Raw genomic sequence first — 18,503 nt, 5'->3', positions numbered from 1 at the left:
TAAATTTATTATAAGAGCAAAAAATTTTAAAAATAAATAAAACTTTAGAAACTTTAAATAATTTTTACACCAATTCGTTCAGTATTCTCAATAAAAAATGGAAGAGAATTTTCCCCCTTTCCAGGAGACCAGGGCTCCTCATTGCATAGATTGATGTGAAAAGTTGGAAATCCATGCTATGATTTGAGGAAACTGTTACAATGGAGAAAGCTAGGACTCCATCTAAGTGAGATACTGAGATTTATATTTTTCATTAATCAACTTTACATGGGTCAAACATGTCACTGGAAAACTGATATACAAGGGACTCCCGTTTGGGGGTGGCCAAACTAAGCCAAAAAAAGGGAGAGGGGGCAGCTCTTCATATTCGTAATATAATGATAGCAATTGTTCTTGTATACCAAGATTCACAACATAAGTAAACATTCAAGCCAATTTTTCTTTCCTTAAAATAATCTAAGTCAATTATCTGAAACCCCATCTCCCCACCCCTCTTTATACTCGTTAAGTATACCAAAAACCCTCCCAAGGTCTACAATTGCTGGACATGGTTGCTAATTGCATCTGGGCATGATTGGGCCTGTAGAAGCTCTAATCGGGTGAAAGGCGGAGCAAACTGCAATATGTAGTCTTCATCTGAAACCAATAATATGACGTGTTGGTTATTGTTTGTTTGCCAAGAGGGAGGGAAAGGCAAGAAATATCTGAATTTTACAACTAAATGGCATTGAAATGAAGGGTCAGGTTTAAAAATTGTTTCATCCATCCTTCTACCTTCCCAGAAACTATAAATGCTGGAAGAGAAAATGCGGATTAAACTTACTCTCTTTGACTGTTCCATAGAGCCAGCATAACACCTCGTCAGCAAATGCAAGGCAAACTCCTCCCTGCCAACAAATTGTAATTCATTAGCGCCAACAAAACAGTGATATCTGATGTTTATTTGCAAAATTTTTTTACAGACTAATTGATCCTAACTTTAAACCATTATATAAGAGCTCGTGTGATGTTGTCCCCAATCTAATAACAGAATGTCATCAGCTATTATAAAAATGCAACAACGTAATTAATCAAAATGATCTATCCTTGTTTTCACAGTTCTAGGGCAGGCAAGTCATAGTTTGAAGATGTGCATATGCATCTATGCATATGATTGAGGGGCTCCCCATTTTCCCAAAAAGGAATAACAAGTGAATCACCAACATATTGTTTGTTTCTTGGACGAGAAGATGGCCTTATTTTTAATGAATATATCAAACCATGAAAACCATGAAATAGAGGAGATATACGCTCCAGTGCAAGGAACCCAAGTTGGTGTGCATGAAATTTTTGAACAAAAGCATTACCTGCCAGTAGTTCTTCATTTTTACTCTTTGTGTTATGTCTTTGGTTCTTAGTCTCTCTGTGCGGACAAGTCGACCCCCATCATCCCTGCAGTATAGACAACATGACATAATTGGATACACTTGGGGAAAGGTAAGATAATACCCACAGACAACTGTCCAGCTGCATGGAGCTTAACATGACATGCATGAGAGTGAGTGAGAAGGGGAGAAAGAGAGAGCAAGAGAATTAACACATTTTTTTCTCCTCCTAAAATTCAAACTACTTTGTAGCCCAATTCTCTTTCTCCCCTTAACTTTGGATCTAAAGGCAAGTGATAGTCAAATCACAAAGGCAACATTCATCTTGCATTCAAAACAATATAGTCCTCAAGCAGAAACAGGCAGATGAAGTAGCAAAGGGATTTACCTAAATCCAATGACAATATAGGGGACACCTGCTAAGAATGACTGGATCTGCAATGAGAATGGATAAACACATTCAATAATGACCCAGTTATGAGATTAAAATTCATTCACACAGCAACCCTATCACAAGGGTTAAATTAACTGGAAATGAGAAGGATGCAAATTCTGATGATACAATTTCTACAAATAGAAGATGCCAGGGAGAAACATCATCTCAGCTCAACAAAGCCTTGAATTCAAACAACTTGGTATGGGCTGCATGATTTTTACATCGGGAACATTAAATTATATAACACCCAGTAAATTGATGGGGCAAAAAAGACTTTTTTTAGCAAGCAAAATAAGGAGCTCTCAGCATGCAAATGATGATTCTGCTTTGATATTCATGAATAGGAAGGGCAATTGGGCTATTATGGGCTTCAGTCACATTACTTCATCTGAACAATGATGAAACTTCATGCAGTTAGGATAGAGATACAGCCAGTCATCATATTACTACCAGTAAATTTGAAAGCAAAAGCATGTTTCTCACAAAACTGTGGTTAAAATTTAGACTTAAAATACCCTTGTAAAACCTTTCCAGAGCAAAATAAAGTACTGCTTAGACGATTCCATCTTTCAATGTGGACTCAACTCAAAAGGATTTCCTATTGACACCATGTTTGATGAGTTAAAAATATGGTTGTAGGACAGCATATCCCTCAGAATGGCTTTATGAACAGAAAAGAATCTAACCACCTAAAATGCATTTTATGCCCACGCTAATCAGAACTAAAGCTTTTTTATTTTTTATTTGTTATTTCTTGATAGACGAGAACCCAAAACAAGCAATTGTTAACACAAGTGTCACTCTTGGAAGAATCCCATGCACATAATATTACTCCCTGAAACCACAGTAAAGGCCTTACAAATTCTGATTTAATATTTTTTTGATAGGCAAACAAAAATATCATTAACAGTGCCTTAGCAATAAAGGGAGAACCAAAGTACTAATATTATAATTTTCAAGAAGCTAGAAAGTGGTAAAGAAAAAAAAAATGGTTAGAATTGTTTGTGATTTCAAGAAATTAGCTTTTCCTGCAAACAAGTTAGCAACAGCACTACAGATTTGTTTTTGTTTTTCCTTTTTATAGGGGATTTCAGCAAATAAGTACAGAGAGTACCAGAAAAAATGGTAATTCAACTGATATTCATCCACAATAGAAACTCAAACTTCAAACAACCAGTAATAGGATGGATTTGTATAAAAGGAACAAATGCTACGCACTAGCTCCCTCAAAGTTTAAAGAACGACAGCTGAAATTTCTTATCAGAATCAACTTCAAAATGAAGCAGGGAATCTAAAGCACAGTTCTGTGCAGGACTAGGGATTGAAATACCTCTACTGCTGATAAATTGGTCCTCAGTCATTAGAGACTTGTTTCGAAACAATTTGAGCAAACCTAAAAAATGAAAACAAATGATCCTAAAGATCCTTCAAAAGCATGTCACTTGATTATAAAATAATTAGTTGAGACTTCATTTATCCTTGCTAACACATAGTGAGGCAGATGGTGGCTAACATGGATTTTTTTTATAGACAAGCAAAAATATTATTAACAGGGCCTAGCAAAAAAAGTGCACCAAAGTACAAAAGACTCGCATAAAGAATGCCTAAAGCCAAAAAACAAGTAAACAAAAAATAACACCCTCCCCTTAGTGAGAACCTAGCCCATCCACAAAATCTACCATAGATACTGACATCCGATTAATGAAATTGCATGTTCCACCATTTATCTTGGAATTATATGGGGAGCGCCTTATATTTTTAGGTCTCATAAAAAAGCAAACCTCAGGAAATTGATTTGTTGGTCATAGGGGGAGAGTGTTGGCACCTTAAGCTAAAGTTGGTAGGCCCTTCATTGGCTAGAGCATGTATAATTTAGGCAAATTCAGGGAGGAGAATTCCCTTCTTCTATTTATGAGAGGGAGAATTCTTGGTATGAAGTCTCTCTTTGAATCTTTTAGTAGAACCGATGCAGAGAAATTTATATTTATAGAAGGCATGGATTACATAGCTTCTTAGGAGGTTTTTCTGTGTTGTCAGCCTCCTTGGATTCCATCCAAACTGTAGACCAGAGGGTTGTGTTTATTACCAATACGGCCCATCAGTTCAAACTACAGGCACAGAGGGTAAATCATCTCAGAATCCATTATTGGGCAGCTGTCAAACTTTCATAATTTTTTTTTTCTCTAATTTTGGATTATTGGTACTTCCAGAGTTAATGCTGGGCCACTTTAATCGCAGGAGATTCTGGATGCCTGAATGTATTCCTCACAAATTTGAGGCCCACTTTTCACCTTTTATGGGGCATTTGGAAAGAGCATAACTTAAGGACTTTCAAGCATTCTTCTTCCAAGATGAAAAGCTAGATCTTGCAATCCCAGTTTCTTGGAGCTTTGCTTTAAGAGTTAAAAAGAATCTGTCTTTGACTTGTTAAGACATTTGATGCTTAGCAAGGTACAAATGGAAACAGGTCAAACAACTTTGCATGCCAATAAACAAGCACTCTGAAAGAAAAACACATTTCTGAATGTGCAAATAGGATAAAAATAATAAGTAGCATTGAATGAAAGGAAACATATAAACCATAGCTAAGATAGGAATAAAAATATACCCAAAATTTTAGCAGTTTCTCCCTCTCATATCTTTCCTCAGTATGATAGTCCAGCTGTGAACAGTAGAAGAAAAATTAAGAAGCTAGAAAAGAGAAGGTAATAAATAGGTTGAGACATTGACAAGCGCCAGAACAAACCAAAAGTAATCACAGAATGATGGAATAACAAAGATAAACATGTTGACCTCACGACTTGTCTTTAACTCTACATAGAACCTTCTTCCATCATCAGTTGAATCACAGCAATCCATTTCAGCACCCATCAAAATCCGATGAGCCCCTAATTTGGTCTTAATCACAGAACAATATTCGGCATTGGCATCAATATGGTGTATCCCTTCTCCATCAGCTCTTCTTGGATCTTCAGTGGCAAGGCTCTCAAAACAGTATCCCCAATAACATCTAATTTTAATAAGAAAGTTCAAAGGTATGAATGAATTATGATAATGATTTTTGATAAGTAAATAAAGAGTGTATTAAAAAGCACCAGAAAAGCGCTACAAAGTATACAGGGAGTATACAATGGGTGCCTAAGGCACCTCCAAAAAACAAAGAAAAACACCAAAAACAGCACCTCTCAACAAGACCCTATCCAATCCACAAAATCTACAACCGAAGAAGGGCTAGATGCTATAAACAAATTGGACCATGCCCAAAGATTACCCAAAAATGATGATCTTGCCATAAATATCAAGACTGACTTGTCTGTACAAATTCACCAGAAAGACCAAAAGGAAATGATGCTCACACATCAATACATTTCCAAAAATTCAAATTAATGAGCTGGAGTCCAAGAAAGTAATATTTTATAACTACTAGTAAATCTGGTATTGTAAACCTCTAATAAATAGCAATGACAAACAGTACGGAATTATCATTGGCTATTTTCCTTCCTATCTTTCTCCCTAACTTTTTGCTATTTCAATCCCAATCCATAAATAGAGCTTCTTCTCCCCCATCTTTCTAAAAATAACCCTTAGGCCCTGTTTAATTTGCAAGATGGAGGGCTGGAAATGGAAATCGCATCTCTATTACAGTGTTCCAACTTCCCATTGTGTTATGTGCTTTGAGAATTCACATCCAATGGAAAATCATAATCAACAAAATGTGGGTTACAAAGATACATTCGCACTCCTATTGTTTATAATATTTTGAAAATGACAAGTGCACCACTTGTCTTGCTGCTTCAAATTTTATAATGTAACATGTTCCATCAACACTCGAGTAAATGACCAAAAGAGGAGAAGGCCATTGGAGAAAAAGAGGAAAGGACAGCACATGCAAGCACAACTGACCACCAGGTCAAATCCATAATCAAGTTTGTTTTTGTTGGACCACCACATATGGCTTGCTTGCTTCTGCATCTCTCATTTTTCTGCCCCTTGCTATTTCAATCTCAAGTCAAATATTATTCTAGTATTTGGTTTTGTTCTAGATGGGCAGAGGTGGCCAAGTTACTCAAGTGCTTTAAGATGTTAACTCAACTAAATATCAAGTCAGTCTCTCTAAAAGTTTATTTAAATTTCAATTCACAAGAAATTCATCTGAAGACAAATATAAATCATGGTTTTAAACATTTTTATTACTTATAAATCTCTAATTGCATCCACTCAATAATGAAGGCAATAAACAGTTTCTCACCTCATTCTTGGTGTTTGAAACTTTGAAAGGATTGTTGATTTGACTAAACTCTTAACCAATCATTAGGTATTTAAAATTTGAAATTTTAAAAGGTGAGAGACCAACTCAACACTCTCCCTATTGGCTTTAAGCTAAAAAACAAACGCATCAATATGTTTACCAAAATAAGATAAGAAAAATCTAGTACCTCCGACGATCCAAGTCACTTTGTGGTCTTTCTGGTAGTTTATGCACATCAAGATACACAACTCCATTCCTTTTATGCACCCCCATTTCCCATGGCTCATGCCTGATATAAGCAGTAGCCAGTATCTGCAGGAAAAAGTGATGCAACCAGTTGAAATACTTTCAATCTAAACCAATAGGCTCCCAGGTTGAATACCAGATAGACATCTAGTTGATAAGGAAAAAAATATAAGTTGCAAAATATTCTGCTCTACTTAGATGAAAAAATAAATAAAAGGACAGACATTTCTAGTTATAAAATGTATTTTACAATGTTCCATATACAATAGTTATCTCCAAAAAACAGAAACTCTAGAATCCATAAAGGAACTGGTACACGGTTTGGACAGCCTTATCATACAATTTCATCTAGGCTAGGAAACACAGCTAGTTCTAAAACTTTAAAATCCTTGTTTGAAGAAGATGAAACAAGGAAATAATCTATTTAAATTACTGAAGAGAATTTGAATAATAGTTAAGTTCATATAAAGAAATTAGCAATTACCTTATTCAGGTTGTTACGGAAAGTCTGGAAAAAAGAAGAAAAAGGTTGAAATTAGTAATGTAAACAAAAGCATTAATTGGACACATGAAAAAGCAAGAAGCATCAGGGGCCTCATACCACAAAATGAATATTTCCAAGTGGGATGTTTCTGTTTCTGATAGCAGCCAGAAGGTCACCAAAACCCTCAGAACCCAAATCTGGTTTAGGGAGGAAAAAAGGAACACAGAATTGACATCTTTAGTTTTAAAAGTGTCACATCAAAATTTGTCAAAATGATTATTGTGATTTTTCCAACAAAGTGCACCTTTTTTCTCGATAAAAGTATCATAACCTTCATTGAGATCAGCTCCAACATCTTCAGTAATAAGACGCTTAAAAAGTCGCTGATAAGATAGGGTGAAAAATGATGTAACATTCAGAATATAGTCCATGAAGGAATAAATGGAAAAACCTACTGAGTGAACAGGCTGTGAAAAGCTTACCAAGCTGCGGTCATCAAAGCAGACATCTCCACCTTCTACACGACTATAGCAAGCAAGTTCGCATGGCTATTGAATTATATTGGACATTACACCATAAAAAGTAATGAGATAATTATATTACAAGATAACCATCAGGCAATCATGAGAATAGTTGAACAACAGCCTACCGAGCACCAACACAGATGGAACACATGCAAAGTGTTGGAAACATCTCAAATTCACATCACAAAGAGATTATTTGACTGAAAATAAACCAAATCAGACAATTAAACTCTCTAAATAACCTTAGTGTGCAGTTTTTTGTCTCCTATATATATATAAGTGTGTGTGTGTGTGTGTGTGTGTGTGTGTGTGTATTAGAAATTAAAATGACAGGTATTGAAAGAAATGCTACAACACCTAAAAAGCTAAAGCCTTGATTGATCTAGATCAGCGCCATACAATGGTGAGACATGAATCCCTCACTTTGTAGCATTACTTATACAGTTTGTAGATCCATGGTGAAAAGCACATGATGGATCGATAAATTGATAAAATGTCTTACCTCTTGAAATGCAATGCATTTTCTTGACAATGTTTCTTCACTCTTTGAAAGCTTTAGTTCAGAAACAAAACGTTCATCATGTCGGTTATTAAACTTTGAGCCATAACCATAGTTATGCCTCTGAGGATAAGGTCCAGGTCGAGGAAGAATTCCCGCTCCTCTATCATTTTGCCATCTACCACGCCCAAAACCGCCTCTATTTTGGTTGTTATTATTACGAATGGCGGGCAAAACTGCAAAACACAAAAAATACTTCAAGAAGATGAAACCAAAGATTCACTGGTAATTCCTTCAGATAACTGACTAATGCAAGGAAGATTAAATAATTAGGAGGACTCTCAAGCTGACGTATTGAAGTTACGGATCAGAATTGATGGAAAAACAACATTGCACATGATAAAAATGCCTCCATATGATAACTAATTCCAGGAGGATTATTAATTGGAATACAACAAAAAAATGATATATTTAAGTTACCCTGCTATTGCTTCCAAGATGAAGCAAAACAATATCTACATGCAAGAAGATAGGATTCTGTGCAGCATGTTTCTAAAATTTAATTGCTTAAGATACAATCTCCATCAATCGGATCAAAGTTCAAACTTCTTCATTATTTCATGAACCGTTCCGAATTCAAGGAAATTCCTTGGTGAAAGGACATCTGCGATGACAACCCTATAATTCTGGCTGTAATTCTTCATTTGCACCACTAAGCTGTTTCCCAATACCATATGCACCGCCGGTAAATGGGATATAATTTAAGGTCAGAAAAAAAAAAGGTGGTTTCTCATTAATAATGATGATTCATTGTCAAAAGCTCCCAGCAATTAGAGCATCAATTTTCCAAGTAGCCACTGGAATTTATTTTTTTATAAAAAAGGACAAGAATCTAGGGTTTTGAGAAAAATGAAATGGGTAATGCTTCAAAATCAATAAGTCAAACTGAAGCCAGCAATCAAAATGCCTGAAGCTTTAAACACTAAGTGATGAAAAGAAAAGAAACAAAAAAATCACCTGAAACCCACGCTAGGATTTTGAGAGAAATCATAATGGAATGTTTTGAAATGCATATACAACTAGTTTTAGCAATCAAACCAAATAGAAAATGAATGAGACGTGAAAGGAAATTACCTGGAACCGGATAAGGGCTAATAGCTAGGGTTTTGCAGTAATCTTCATTATCAGAGCCAAACAGATCCTTCTCATCACTATCAGAGCCAAAGAGATCTCTCTCCTCGTACCCATGAGTCCTCTTGTCCACTTCTTCGCCGTTATCTTCTCCTTCGCTGCTGCTTGCGCTTGCGCTTGCGCTGCCGCTGCCACTGCCGGCGCTGCTGGTCTCGCCGCCGTCGCTGCCGTTGGACGAAGATCTTGATGAAGAGGAAGACGACGACGACGATGATGACGATTGGCGGGCTCCATCTCCTCCGAAGTTGTCCACGTCTTGCTCCGAGAAATCCATTTTCCCTAGCAGAAAATCCCTGTTTGGATTGTGGGAAATTTTGTACCAAATGCACTTGGGTGCTTGGAGCTCGAGCTTATATGTATACTGGGTCAGTGGAAGATGACTCGGAATAATGACTCGGTTTGGGTCTGGTGAGTCGGGGCCAAGTAAGTGAAGTAACCTAGGTGAGTGGACTCCAGGGTTAATATTTACGTTTTTTTTTTTTCTCTTTAATTCAAACAAGCTCTAGAATTATTTTCTTCTTCAAAGATAGAGATAATGAAAAAAAAAAAAAAAACAAAAAACAAAACTAGTGACAACATCTTCCAACAAGAATTTTATAACAGGTTTTCTTAAAACAATTTATTTTAAAAAATTTGCCCATATATGGTCTCGGAAAATATCATATAAAAAAATATGAAAAAAATAATATTTAATTTTATTGTAAAAATATATAAATATATTTAAAAATTATTTAATCTTTATATAAAAACAATTTACTCACTTTAAATTTATTTTTTATTGCTCTTTCTATTTTTTTATGTTTCCCCTCCCTAGTTTTTTTTCTTTTATATTTTTGAAAACTAAATAGGTGTTGGGTAAATTAACTTAATAACTTAAAACTTAAAATGACTTAATAACTTAATTTAAGTGATTAAGTAAATTTGATAAAATAATTTAATTGTATAACTTAAAAGTAAAAAATAATTTTAAGTTATAAAAAAAATTAACTTATTTTTAAATCTACACTTGATTTTACCTTTTTATTTTTATTTACTTTAATTATTACTTCTACGATCTCTTTTGTTATTCCACGAACTCTATTATTACTTGACCTCTTTTTTCCTAATCATAATTTATAAGGATAAATATATCAATGTTATGATTTAAAATAAATTTAAAATAAATTTTATTAAACAAAATTAATACTTAAATAAAAATTAAGTAATAACTTTAAGTGAACAACTTAAATATAAGTAATAATTATTAACTTTTACCCCACACTCTCTTCCTTTATATATATTTTTTAGTTTTTGTTTTTAAATTAAAAAAAATGGTAATAACTTTTATATGAGATAAAAAACTATTAAAGACTTACATTGAAAAAATAATAATTTTTAAAATTTTAATATATTAAAAATTTATTAACTTAAACTTTAAAATTCTTTAAAGTGATTTTTAAAGATATAATGTAAATTTATATTTTTTTTAATACAAAATGTTCTACATTTTTTATAAAATTTATTAGTATTTTATGATTTTAAAAATAATAAACGGTAAGTATTACTTTTTACTTAGAATTTATTATCATTTTATTATTTTAAAAACTAAAAATAGAATCCAAAACAAACAGTAACTTATTTTTAATTACCTTATTTACCCCATTTTAATGAAAACCTCTCTTACATCTATAATTACATATCCATGATTCATTTTTATAGTAAATATTTTGTAAGTTAACAAGGATAAATGTTAATTAAAATTAATGAGGGTACATATATTAATTTGATAATTAAAAAAAATTAAATTAATTTACTGATCAATCTTAATATTTTAAAATAAAAAATCAAATAATAAGTTTTTAAATTAACAACTTAAAAATAATTTAACTTAAATTCAATGTAAGTCATTAAATAATAAATATTAATATTTATCAATACTTCAATTAATATCTATTCTCATTGATTTTAACTTGTATTTACTTTCATTAATTTTAAACAATAAATTTATTTAATAAATATCATTGTAGATATACGAAATAACCATGAAATATTTACCATAAAAAATGAATGTAAAATATAAATAGATGCCAATGAATAAGGTAAAAAAAAATTTTGAGATTAAAAATAAATTATCTGTTTTGAATTAATACTTAAAATTATTTTTAACTTTCAATTGTAAAATTAAGTTATTTTATTAAATATATTTAATTTATTTTATAATTTAAATTAATTTATTAGATCATATTAAATCATTAAATTGATTTATCAAATACTCTCAAGTTATTAACTTAAAACTTATCATTTTTTAATGCATTTCTTGTTTTCTATTTTTGAAAATAAAGAATAAAAGCAACTCATATAAATGGAACAATTCTCCCCAATTTACTTTAAAAACTTTTTAAAAAAATTGAAATATTAAAATATTTTTTATAGCCTCAAAATTTAAAAATATTTGTCAACACATAAGGTAATTACATACATTTTATATACCAAATAGAAGTTGATTAATACTAATTTGTATTTTTGAAAAATAGAAAACAAAGAAAATGTCTCCAAACGAGTAGTTGATTTTTAATTTTAAGCATTAAAATTATTTGATAAAAATTCTATTAATTATTTTAATTTATTAATTGACATATTTATCTTTATTACTATTAATTCATAAATTAATTTGTCAAACATTTATGCTAAAAAAATTATAAAAACACATAATATTAAAACAATTGAAAGCAATGTGATCAAACTTGCCACAAATTTGACACTATGGTTTTGGTCCAAAATTTCTAATACCTTGTTTGTTTGGCGGTTTGAAAGATGGTTGTGGCTAACTTTGAGGTTTCCTAAGGATGCTAGGTTGAGAGTTTGCACAAAAAGGCTGATAAGGATTAGCATGTTTTGTTTGGAGAATATGGATTTTACGGTATTTGGAAAAATTTGGTTGTTAGTTTTTCTAAAATTTGTTTTGGCCAAAATAAACTATAAAGTTAGTTTGGGAAAAATTGAGTTGTTGTATAGTATTTCTTTGTCATAATCAATATTTATATGTGTAAAGGAAATTATGAACTTCTTTTAATGAAAGTTGTCAAATTTACTATAGATGGAGGTCACAAAACTATCATACTCCTCACTCGATCCATTCAAAGTATATATGAGTTTATTTCTATAAGATAATGACCCACCCATAGCAAAATACTTACCTAAGGCTTTCTTTTTAGTCCCAACATAATAGAAGGAGATTGATAGACTTTGTTAAGAGCTCGCCATATTTCCTAAATAGTCTTGTATTTTACAATTCTTCTCATCATCGTACGTAGAAGTTAGTGAATAAATCCAACCCATAACGTGTTTATTTGTCTGTTCCCATTGTAGAAATAGTGGGTTGATTTGCAGTTAAGCATCATCCAAAAATTTGGCTAGTAGAGGTGCATCTCCCTTAATGAAATCCTCCAACTTGTTGACTATTATCACATTTAGAAGCTAGTTTTTCTAGAGTATTAGATCCCTCTCATCATATATGATGGTCAGTGGCTGAGAAAGAAAAGGGTGGGTAATATTCAAATTGGGAGTTGGAGTTGGGTTAACAGTTTGGGGATCCGGAACTCGGATTGTCAGAGTAGAAGAAACCATGACAGACATCTTCAGCTCTGATACCAAGATTGAGTTGCAAGCAAGAAAGAGAAGAATAGAGAAGCAAAGAGAATAAAGAAAGTTCTAGGAATTCCAACTCAAAGAAAATGAGCATGGAGGCAAAAATATATTTAGTAGAAAATGAACATTACAGGAGAATTTCTATAACAAACTATACAAGTGTCAAAGCCGAAGACCCTGAAGAATATTTCCTATAACTAAGTATATACAAAATAATTACATTGCTTAATAGAGATTATTTATAATTAGGTTTAGCTTCGTGATCACCTATTCACATATATAAAGCTTTAGAAGAAATTTCCCTCACATTATTCTACAACCATTCTCATTGTTGGTGTCTGGCTCGACACCAACACTCATGATGAGTAAATTTGCCATAAAAATTTGCTAGGCGGAGTAGCAAGGAAAGTGACCCTTTGCCAACCATTTTTAGTTCTTATAAAAATATCGAGGACTTGGAATTATTCTTGGAAGTTAACTCCGAAAGTTGGGTTCTCAACCTGGGTATAGACTTGTGGAAGAAGCAAGGCAAGAAGCAGTTAGGAATTGGAATAACTCTCCCCTGATGCGGAAATTCGTGTAGCCGGCCAGTATGGATTGAAGCGGTGAAAGAGACTTCAATGGAGGTGGATGAACAAGCGGCCAGAATGAGAAGAAACCAAGAGAAGTTGGTCCAGGCAGTGAGACGAAGCAATATGTGGAAGGAATCCCAATCCCAATCCCATCCCCATCACTCCTATATGGGATTTCACCATGTTTATCACAAAGGGAATAAAAAGCCCTAGATCATAGCTCTACATCCTTTGGCCTTTTTGCTTGTTACTGTAGATGATGGGAATGCTTGGGAGATTCATTTCACCGGACCATCCTACTAGACAAATAGGAGGCGACAAACTCTTTAAGTCCTACGATCCCTTTCATTATTATGTTATTTTAGAGTAAGGTCCTGGATAACAAGATTTTATCTTCTTTGATGACAGTGCCAATGAAAAATATACTACTATATAGGCATCATATGATTAATTGGATTATTATACATACGTGAAACATTGAAACCTCATAATGGTTCCCCATTAAGTATACTGATTAAAAGAGCACAGGGAGGAAGATAAAAGAGAAGGAATGCAATTCCAACACCAATTTTTGCTTTCAAACCTAATTATTAAAAGACTTGGAACAAGTGCCAGGAAGGTTATATATATTAAATAACAGGAAAAATATATTTTCAAATACTCGTACGAAAAAAAATCACGAACTATAAACCTAAATTTATAAAATACAAAATTCAAATAATTATCTAAAAATAATTAGCATTTTATGATTCTTTTAATTTATTAAATGTACTATTTTTAACCATTCAGATATTTTAATGATATAGATACTATATTTGACCATTCTAAGTACCTTTAATCAATGATGGCATGAAATTTGAATTATTTTTAAAGGATTTTTATTTTATATATGATTATTTTTATATAATTATATGGCAATTCCCTTTTTCCTTAAAAGGACAAATTTGTAATTGTTCATAACTTCTTATAAAAAGTAATAGGAAAAAAGTTAAAAATAAGGGAAAAGTGAGTTTCATACACTTTTTTGATACAATACCTTTGAATATGTCTACTCCTCTATCAGTTAACAATGGTTAACATCTATAATTTTTTTTTTCTTCAAGTCTTCAATGCAATACTTCATGATCTTTAGTGGATACTTTGATCCTTAATGAGATTAGCAGATTGAACACCTTCTTTTCTTGTTGAAAAGATCTTTTAAGATTACTCTCGAAAGGTTAAGAGATGAAGTAGTAGGGGTAAGAGATTATTATATTCTCCTGGTATTTATACAAAAGCCTAAACTAAGGTTTTGGTAAATAATTATATTTTTAATTTTATAAAAATACCCTTTTTCATAATAAGCATTTAAACATCATGTAAGGAACATTTGAACATTGACAAGAGGGGGTGGGGGGAAGGATTTCAATGTTCCTAGGCAATGTTTGAACATCCTCTAAGGTGTTTCCAGCGTCATGCCCACCTTGAAGCTTTGTTTTTTCAAGTGTTATATCCAAAAATATACATCTTATGATCATACTATAGCTACTCCTTCCTTTTACTCACAATTTAATATGATAAATCTTTTACCCAAGTTTCATGGCCAGGTATATACTTAGTTGATTTTTCTAAGCTGATCTTGGGCACGCACGGAAACAGTTGGTTGATATTTTCTAAGCTAATCCAAGTTATTATCATACGCAAGTAGCTAGATACTTGATTTTTCTAAGCCATGGTATATGCTTTACTCACTAGCTAGTCTCTATCCAATTTTTGTTTGTTAATTTATTATTAAATATTCCCTCATGTAATCAAAGAATCAAACCACATAGTCTGCGTACCCAAAACATTGGAAGGAAAAACAAGAACAAAAAAACAAAATGCACGAGTAAAACAAGAGTAAAACGGCAACAGCAAGAGCTTAATGGAAAAGAAAGAAATAACAGACGACATGCCTCCAACACAGCAGGGGGCTCCTCTTTTTGTGCATGGTGTACGAGTTATGGCTCCATTTTTATTCATGCACATATGACCAATCTCTCAAAACAAATACATTATGCAAATATAGGAAAGAAAAATCAACAAGAATAACATAGAGGTCACAGCTTCAAACTTCATTCACAACGTCCCACTGCAGGCCTACATAACTATTAGCTTCTGAATCTCCAACTTCTGAACCTGCAGGCTCCTCCTGCTGGGAGTCTGGCTCATTGGCTACCATGGCTGAAAGCTGTGGTGGACGTGTTGCACTGATGTTGATCTCATAAACTGGAATGGTAGAGGCCATGCCTCGTATCCACTCTAGAAAATGGGCAACCCAAGCAGGCCAAAAAGGTGCAAATATGAGAATGAGATAGATGAACCAGAAGAGGGTCTGGGGAAAAATGAGGGAGGCCATCAATGATAGGGTCATGGGGAGAGAGAAGTTCCCTATCCGGAGGCGGATGAAACCAGCTGCTCCATGGACTGGACAAGTGTGGGGAACCACAATGGAGGTGAAGGAAAAGGCAGTGAGAATGAGAAGGAAAAAACAGGAGTTGATCCAAGTGAGACGATCCATTGTACGGAATGGATCCCAATCCCAAGGCAAGGCCACCATGGACTTCAGGCTGTTTATCAGGAATGGGACGCACAACCTCAGATCAAAGTCGTACATATTTTCTAGGTCGTTGGCAGCTAGATTTCAAAGAATTTAAGGAGGTGATGATGGGTGGCCGCAGTTCATGAGGGGTAATAGAAAGGGACTTTAACCTTAAATTAATGAACAAGCATAGCTTACACCACCAACCACAGCCAGCCATCCTTGTATACTTTAAAGCCGGTTTTGAAGTTTACACAGAAGACACAAAAATGGATGCATAGGAGCCATTCACACATGAACTTGATATTCTACTTGGTTGGGAACACTTTCTTATTTGGACACCAAAATTCATGGTGAGAGAAGTAAATCCATCTGGATCCTTGTCCATTACTGGGTTGTTTTCAAACTTTGCCTTCACCTGTGGATTTGTTGGTTGCTTTTGAAGTGAATGGTGGAATGGTCTCCAAAAGGGCGGAAGTTACAATGTGACTGAATCTATTTCCGGGAAGTGGAGTGAAGGGCTTCTCAGAATCCAAAGCATTAAATTAATCCTTTCAGCATTTGAGGTTGGCAGTGTAGTATAAAGATCTCTGTTGATTCGTTAAGACTCTCTTGATGCCTGGCAAAAAAGGAATATATATATAGAAACAGACACAAAGCCATTCAAAGCCATTCAACAAAACAAATTAAATCACATGAAAAGCCAATCAACAAAACAACAATCCGTTGTATCGCATGATGGCCGAGGGGAGCCCAAAAGCACTCTTCGATAGAATGTGGTCATCCTGCTTACTGCTGGAGAATAAACAACAAATATATACATATATATGTAGGCAGGCCTACATTTTTAGCTTCTGAATCTCCAACTTCTGAACTTGCAGGCTCCTCCTGCTGCGGGTACATGGCTCAATGACTTCCATGGCTGCAAGCTGTGGTGGACGTGTTGCACTAGTCTTAAAACATAGAATAACTATAAGAGATCTACAAAAAACCGACAGATGAGTTTGATGGGAGATCGTGGTCTATGAATTCATAAAAATTTGTCAAATGATTGAATAATAATTATTGTGTGTATAGATACTTTCGATCCGTATTGATAATGCCCGGTTCGTTTCATTCGGGTTTGGGTAAATCATGTAAACTTGGTTAAAGTCATTCGGCATAGTGATAGCTTTCGGCATTCGACAACATCCAGAACGTGGGTTTTATAGCAAGTGGCGTTGTGTAATTCTAATGCATGAAGATGAACGTGTCATTAAAGCACACAATCAGAGAACATGTCTCTATGTGCGCAATAGTAAATCAAAATAATCGGTCATGCAATCATGGATATCAGCCTATAAAAGAGAAAAAAAAGTCCATTGTCCCCATGATCCTCTTTGTTCCAACATTTTGTGCACCAAAAATTATGAATAAAAATTATTGAAATATAAATAATTATGTATGCTTAAAACATGGAATAATTATAAAAATTCCTCAAGAGACAGGCATATGAGGTTGATGGGAGATTGAGGTCTACATGAAGATAGGAAAAAAGATAAGTTACGATAAGAAAGTAATAAATTTAACAGTAAGATGATGTTTGTTTTTATGGTTTTTTGCTAAAAGCAATTTGTTTTTAGAATTTAAATTGTTTGTTTTTCTATTTTTTCATGTCTTATTATAAATTTTTTATTAAATTGAAAAAACTAAAATATGTAACTTTTTCTAAATAGAAAAAATAATATGTAGCTTTTTCTATACTTTTTAATATTTAATAAAAATAAAATACTACAAAAACAAACAACCTAATATTTTACATTATTAAGTATTAAGGTTCTATTTAGAATTAAGTAAAAAAACAAACACCACCTAAATCTAATGGATATAGTGTTTTCAATTTTCAATGCTTTTAAAATGATCATTTAAAAGAAAATGGTTTACCCATTTCAGTGTTCAAGTTTATTTTCTAATACCAATTTTTTTTATCCATGCACATAAGTCCAATAATATTTTGGTACTCCCAGTTTTTTTATCAATTTGATATTGGATTTCATCTGTTATTTATTTGGGCTTAATTGATATAGGCTTTAGCTGGTTTGGATAATTGGATTTGGGCTTGAGATGTTAATTCCTTTGGGCAGACTTTTTATTTTGCATGGGTTTGTCCATTGGCTAAGAGGTGGTTACTGGAGGAGACCCTGATCATCAACGCTGGAGCAATGGAGAAGCAAGCGGAAAATTATATAAAGTAATAAATTATTATTATTTTAAATAAAATGATAAAATCTATCTTTAAGTAAATTTTGAAAAGTTTTTCTTTAAAATAAAGTTACATAATCATCTCTTAATAAAAATATAAAATCTTTTTTTTTAAATAAAGTTGAAAATATCTTTTTAACAAAATAAGGGTAAAATCTTTTGAAATGTTTTCTTTAAATGAATTTGAAACCTTTTCCTCTTAAATAATAAATTTTTATTCTTTTTAACAAAATTGAGATAACGTTCATGGAATGAAGTGAGAGTTCTTTTAAATAAAATTGAAGAACTGTAATTTTTTTTTTTTTACGAGTAAGATAAAGAAAAAATCATTTTAGATTATATCTTTTCTAATCAAATTAAAAGTTGTAAAAATCATTTTCTTAATAAAAAATGTATTGAAACATTATTTTGTAAATAAATTTGTAAATATCTTCCTTTTTTTATTTTATAAATAACCTTATAAAAAAATCACTTTTCTTAGATAATAATTGAATCAAAACATTTCTTCAA

At 32.8% G+C, this 18,503-nt stretch overlaps 1 protein-coding gene across 2 annotated transcripts; it reads right to left on the bottom strand.

Moving 5' to 3' along the window:
* Positions 1 to 223: 223 nt before the first annotated feature.
* LOC100248998 (NAD-capped RNA hydrolase DXO1) lies at positions 224 to 9,339 on the bottom strand. Of its 2 annotated transcripts, XM_010665956.2 has the most exons (13): positions 8,937 to 9,339; positions 7,806 to 8,038; positions 7,262 to 7,327; positions 7,084 to 7,162; positions 6,897 to 6,976; positions 6,780 to 6,803; positions 6,237 to 6,361; positions 4,594 to 4,810; positions 4,409 to 4,462; positions 1,753 to 1,799; positions 1,347 to 1,431; positions 824 to 887; positions 224 to 636 (listed from the first exon to the last, which is right to left on the bottom strand). In XM_010665956.2, exons 1-13 carry the CDS (start codon positions 9,265 to 9,267, stop codon positions 533 to 535), a joined length of 1,509 nt encoding a protein of 502 aa, XP_010664258.1. In that variant the 5' UTR covers positions 9,268 to 9,339; the 3' UTR covers positions 224 to 532. The 2 variants fall into 2 exon arrangements, 1 of the variants encoding a protein (XP_010664258.1); XR_009464583.1 differs by lacking the exons at positions 224 to 636; positions 824 to 887 and adding an exon at positions 3,131 to 3,193 and having other exon boundaries at positions 1,343 to 1,431.
* Between the last annotated feature and the right edge of the window lie 9,164 nt (positions 9,340 to 18,503).

Source organism: Vitis vinifera, chromosome 2 (assembly GCF_030704535.1).
Source record: "Vitis vinifera cultivar Pinot Noir 40024 chromosome 2, ASM3070453v1".
Classification (NCBI taxonomy): Eukaryota; Viridiplantae; Streptophyta; class Magnoliopsida; order Vitales; family Vitaceae; genus Vitis; species Vitis vinifera.
Note: the sequence above shows the minus strand (reverse complement) of the source record. Positions and strands in the feature narration are given on the sequence as shown.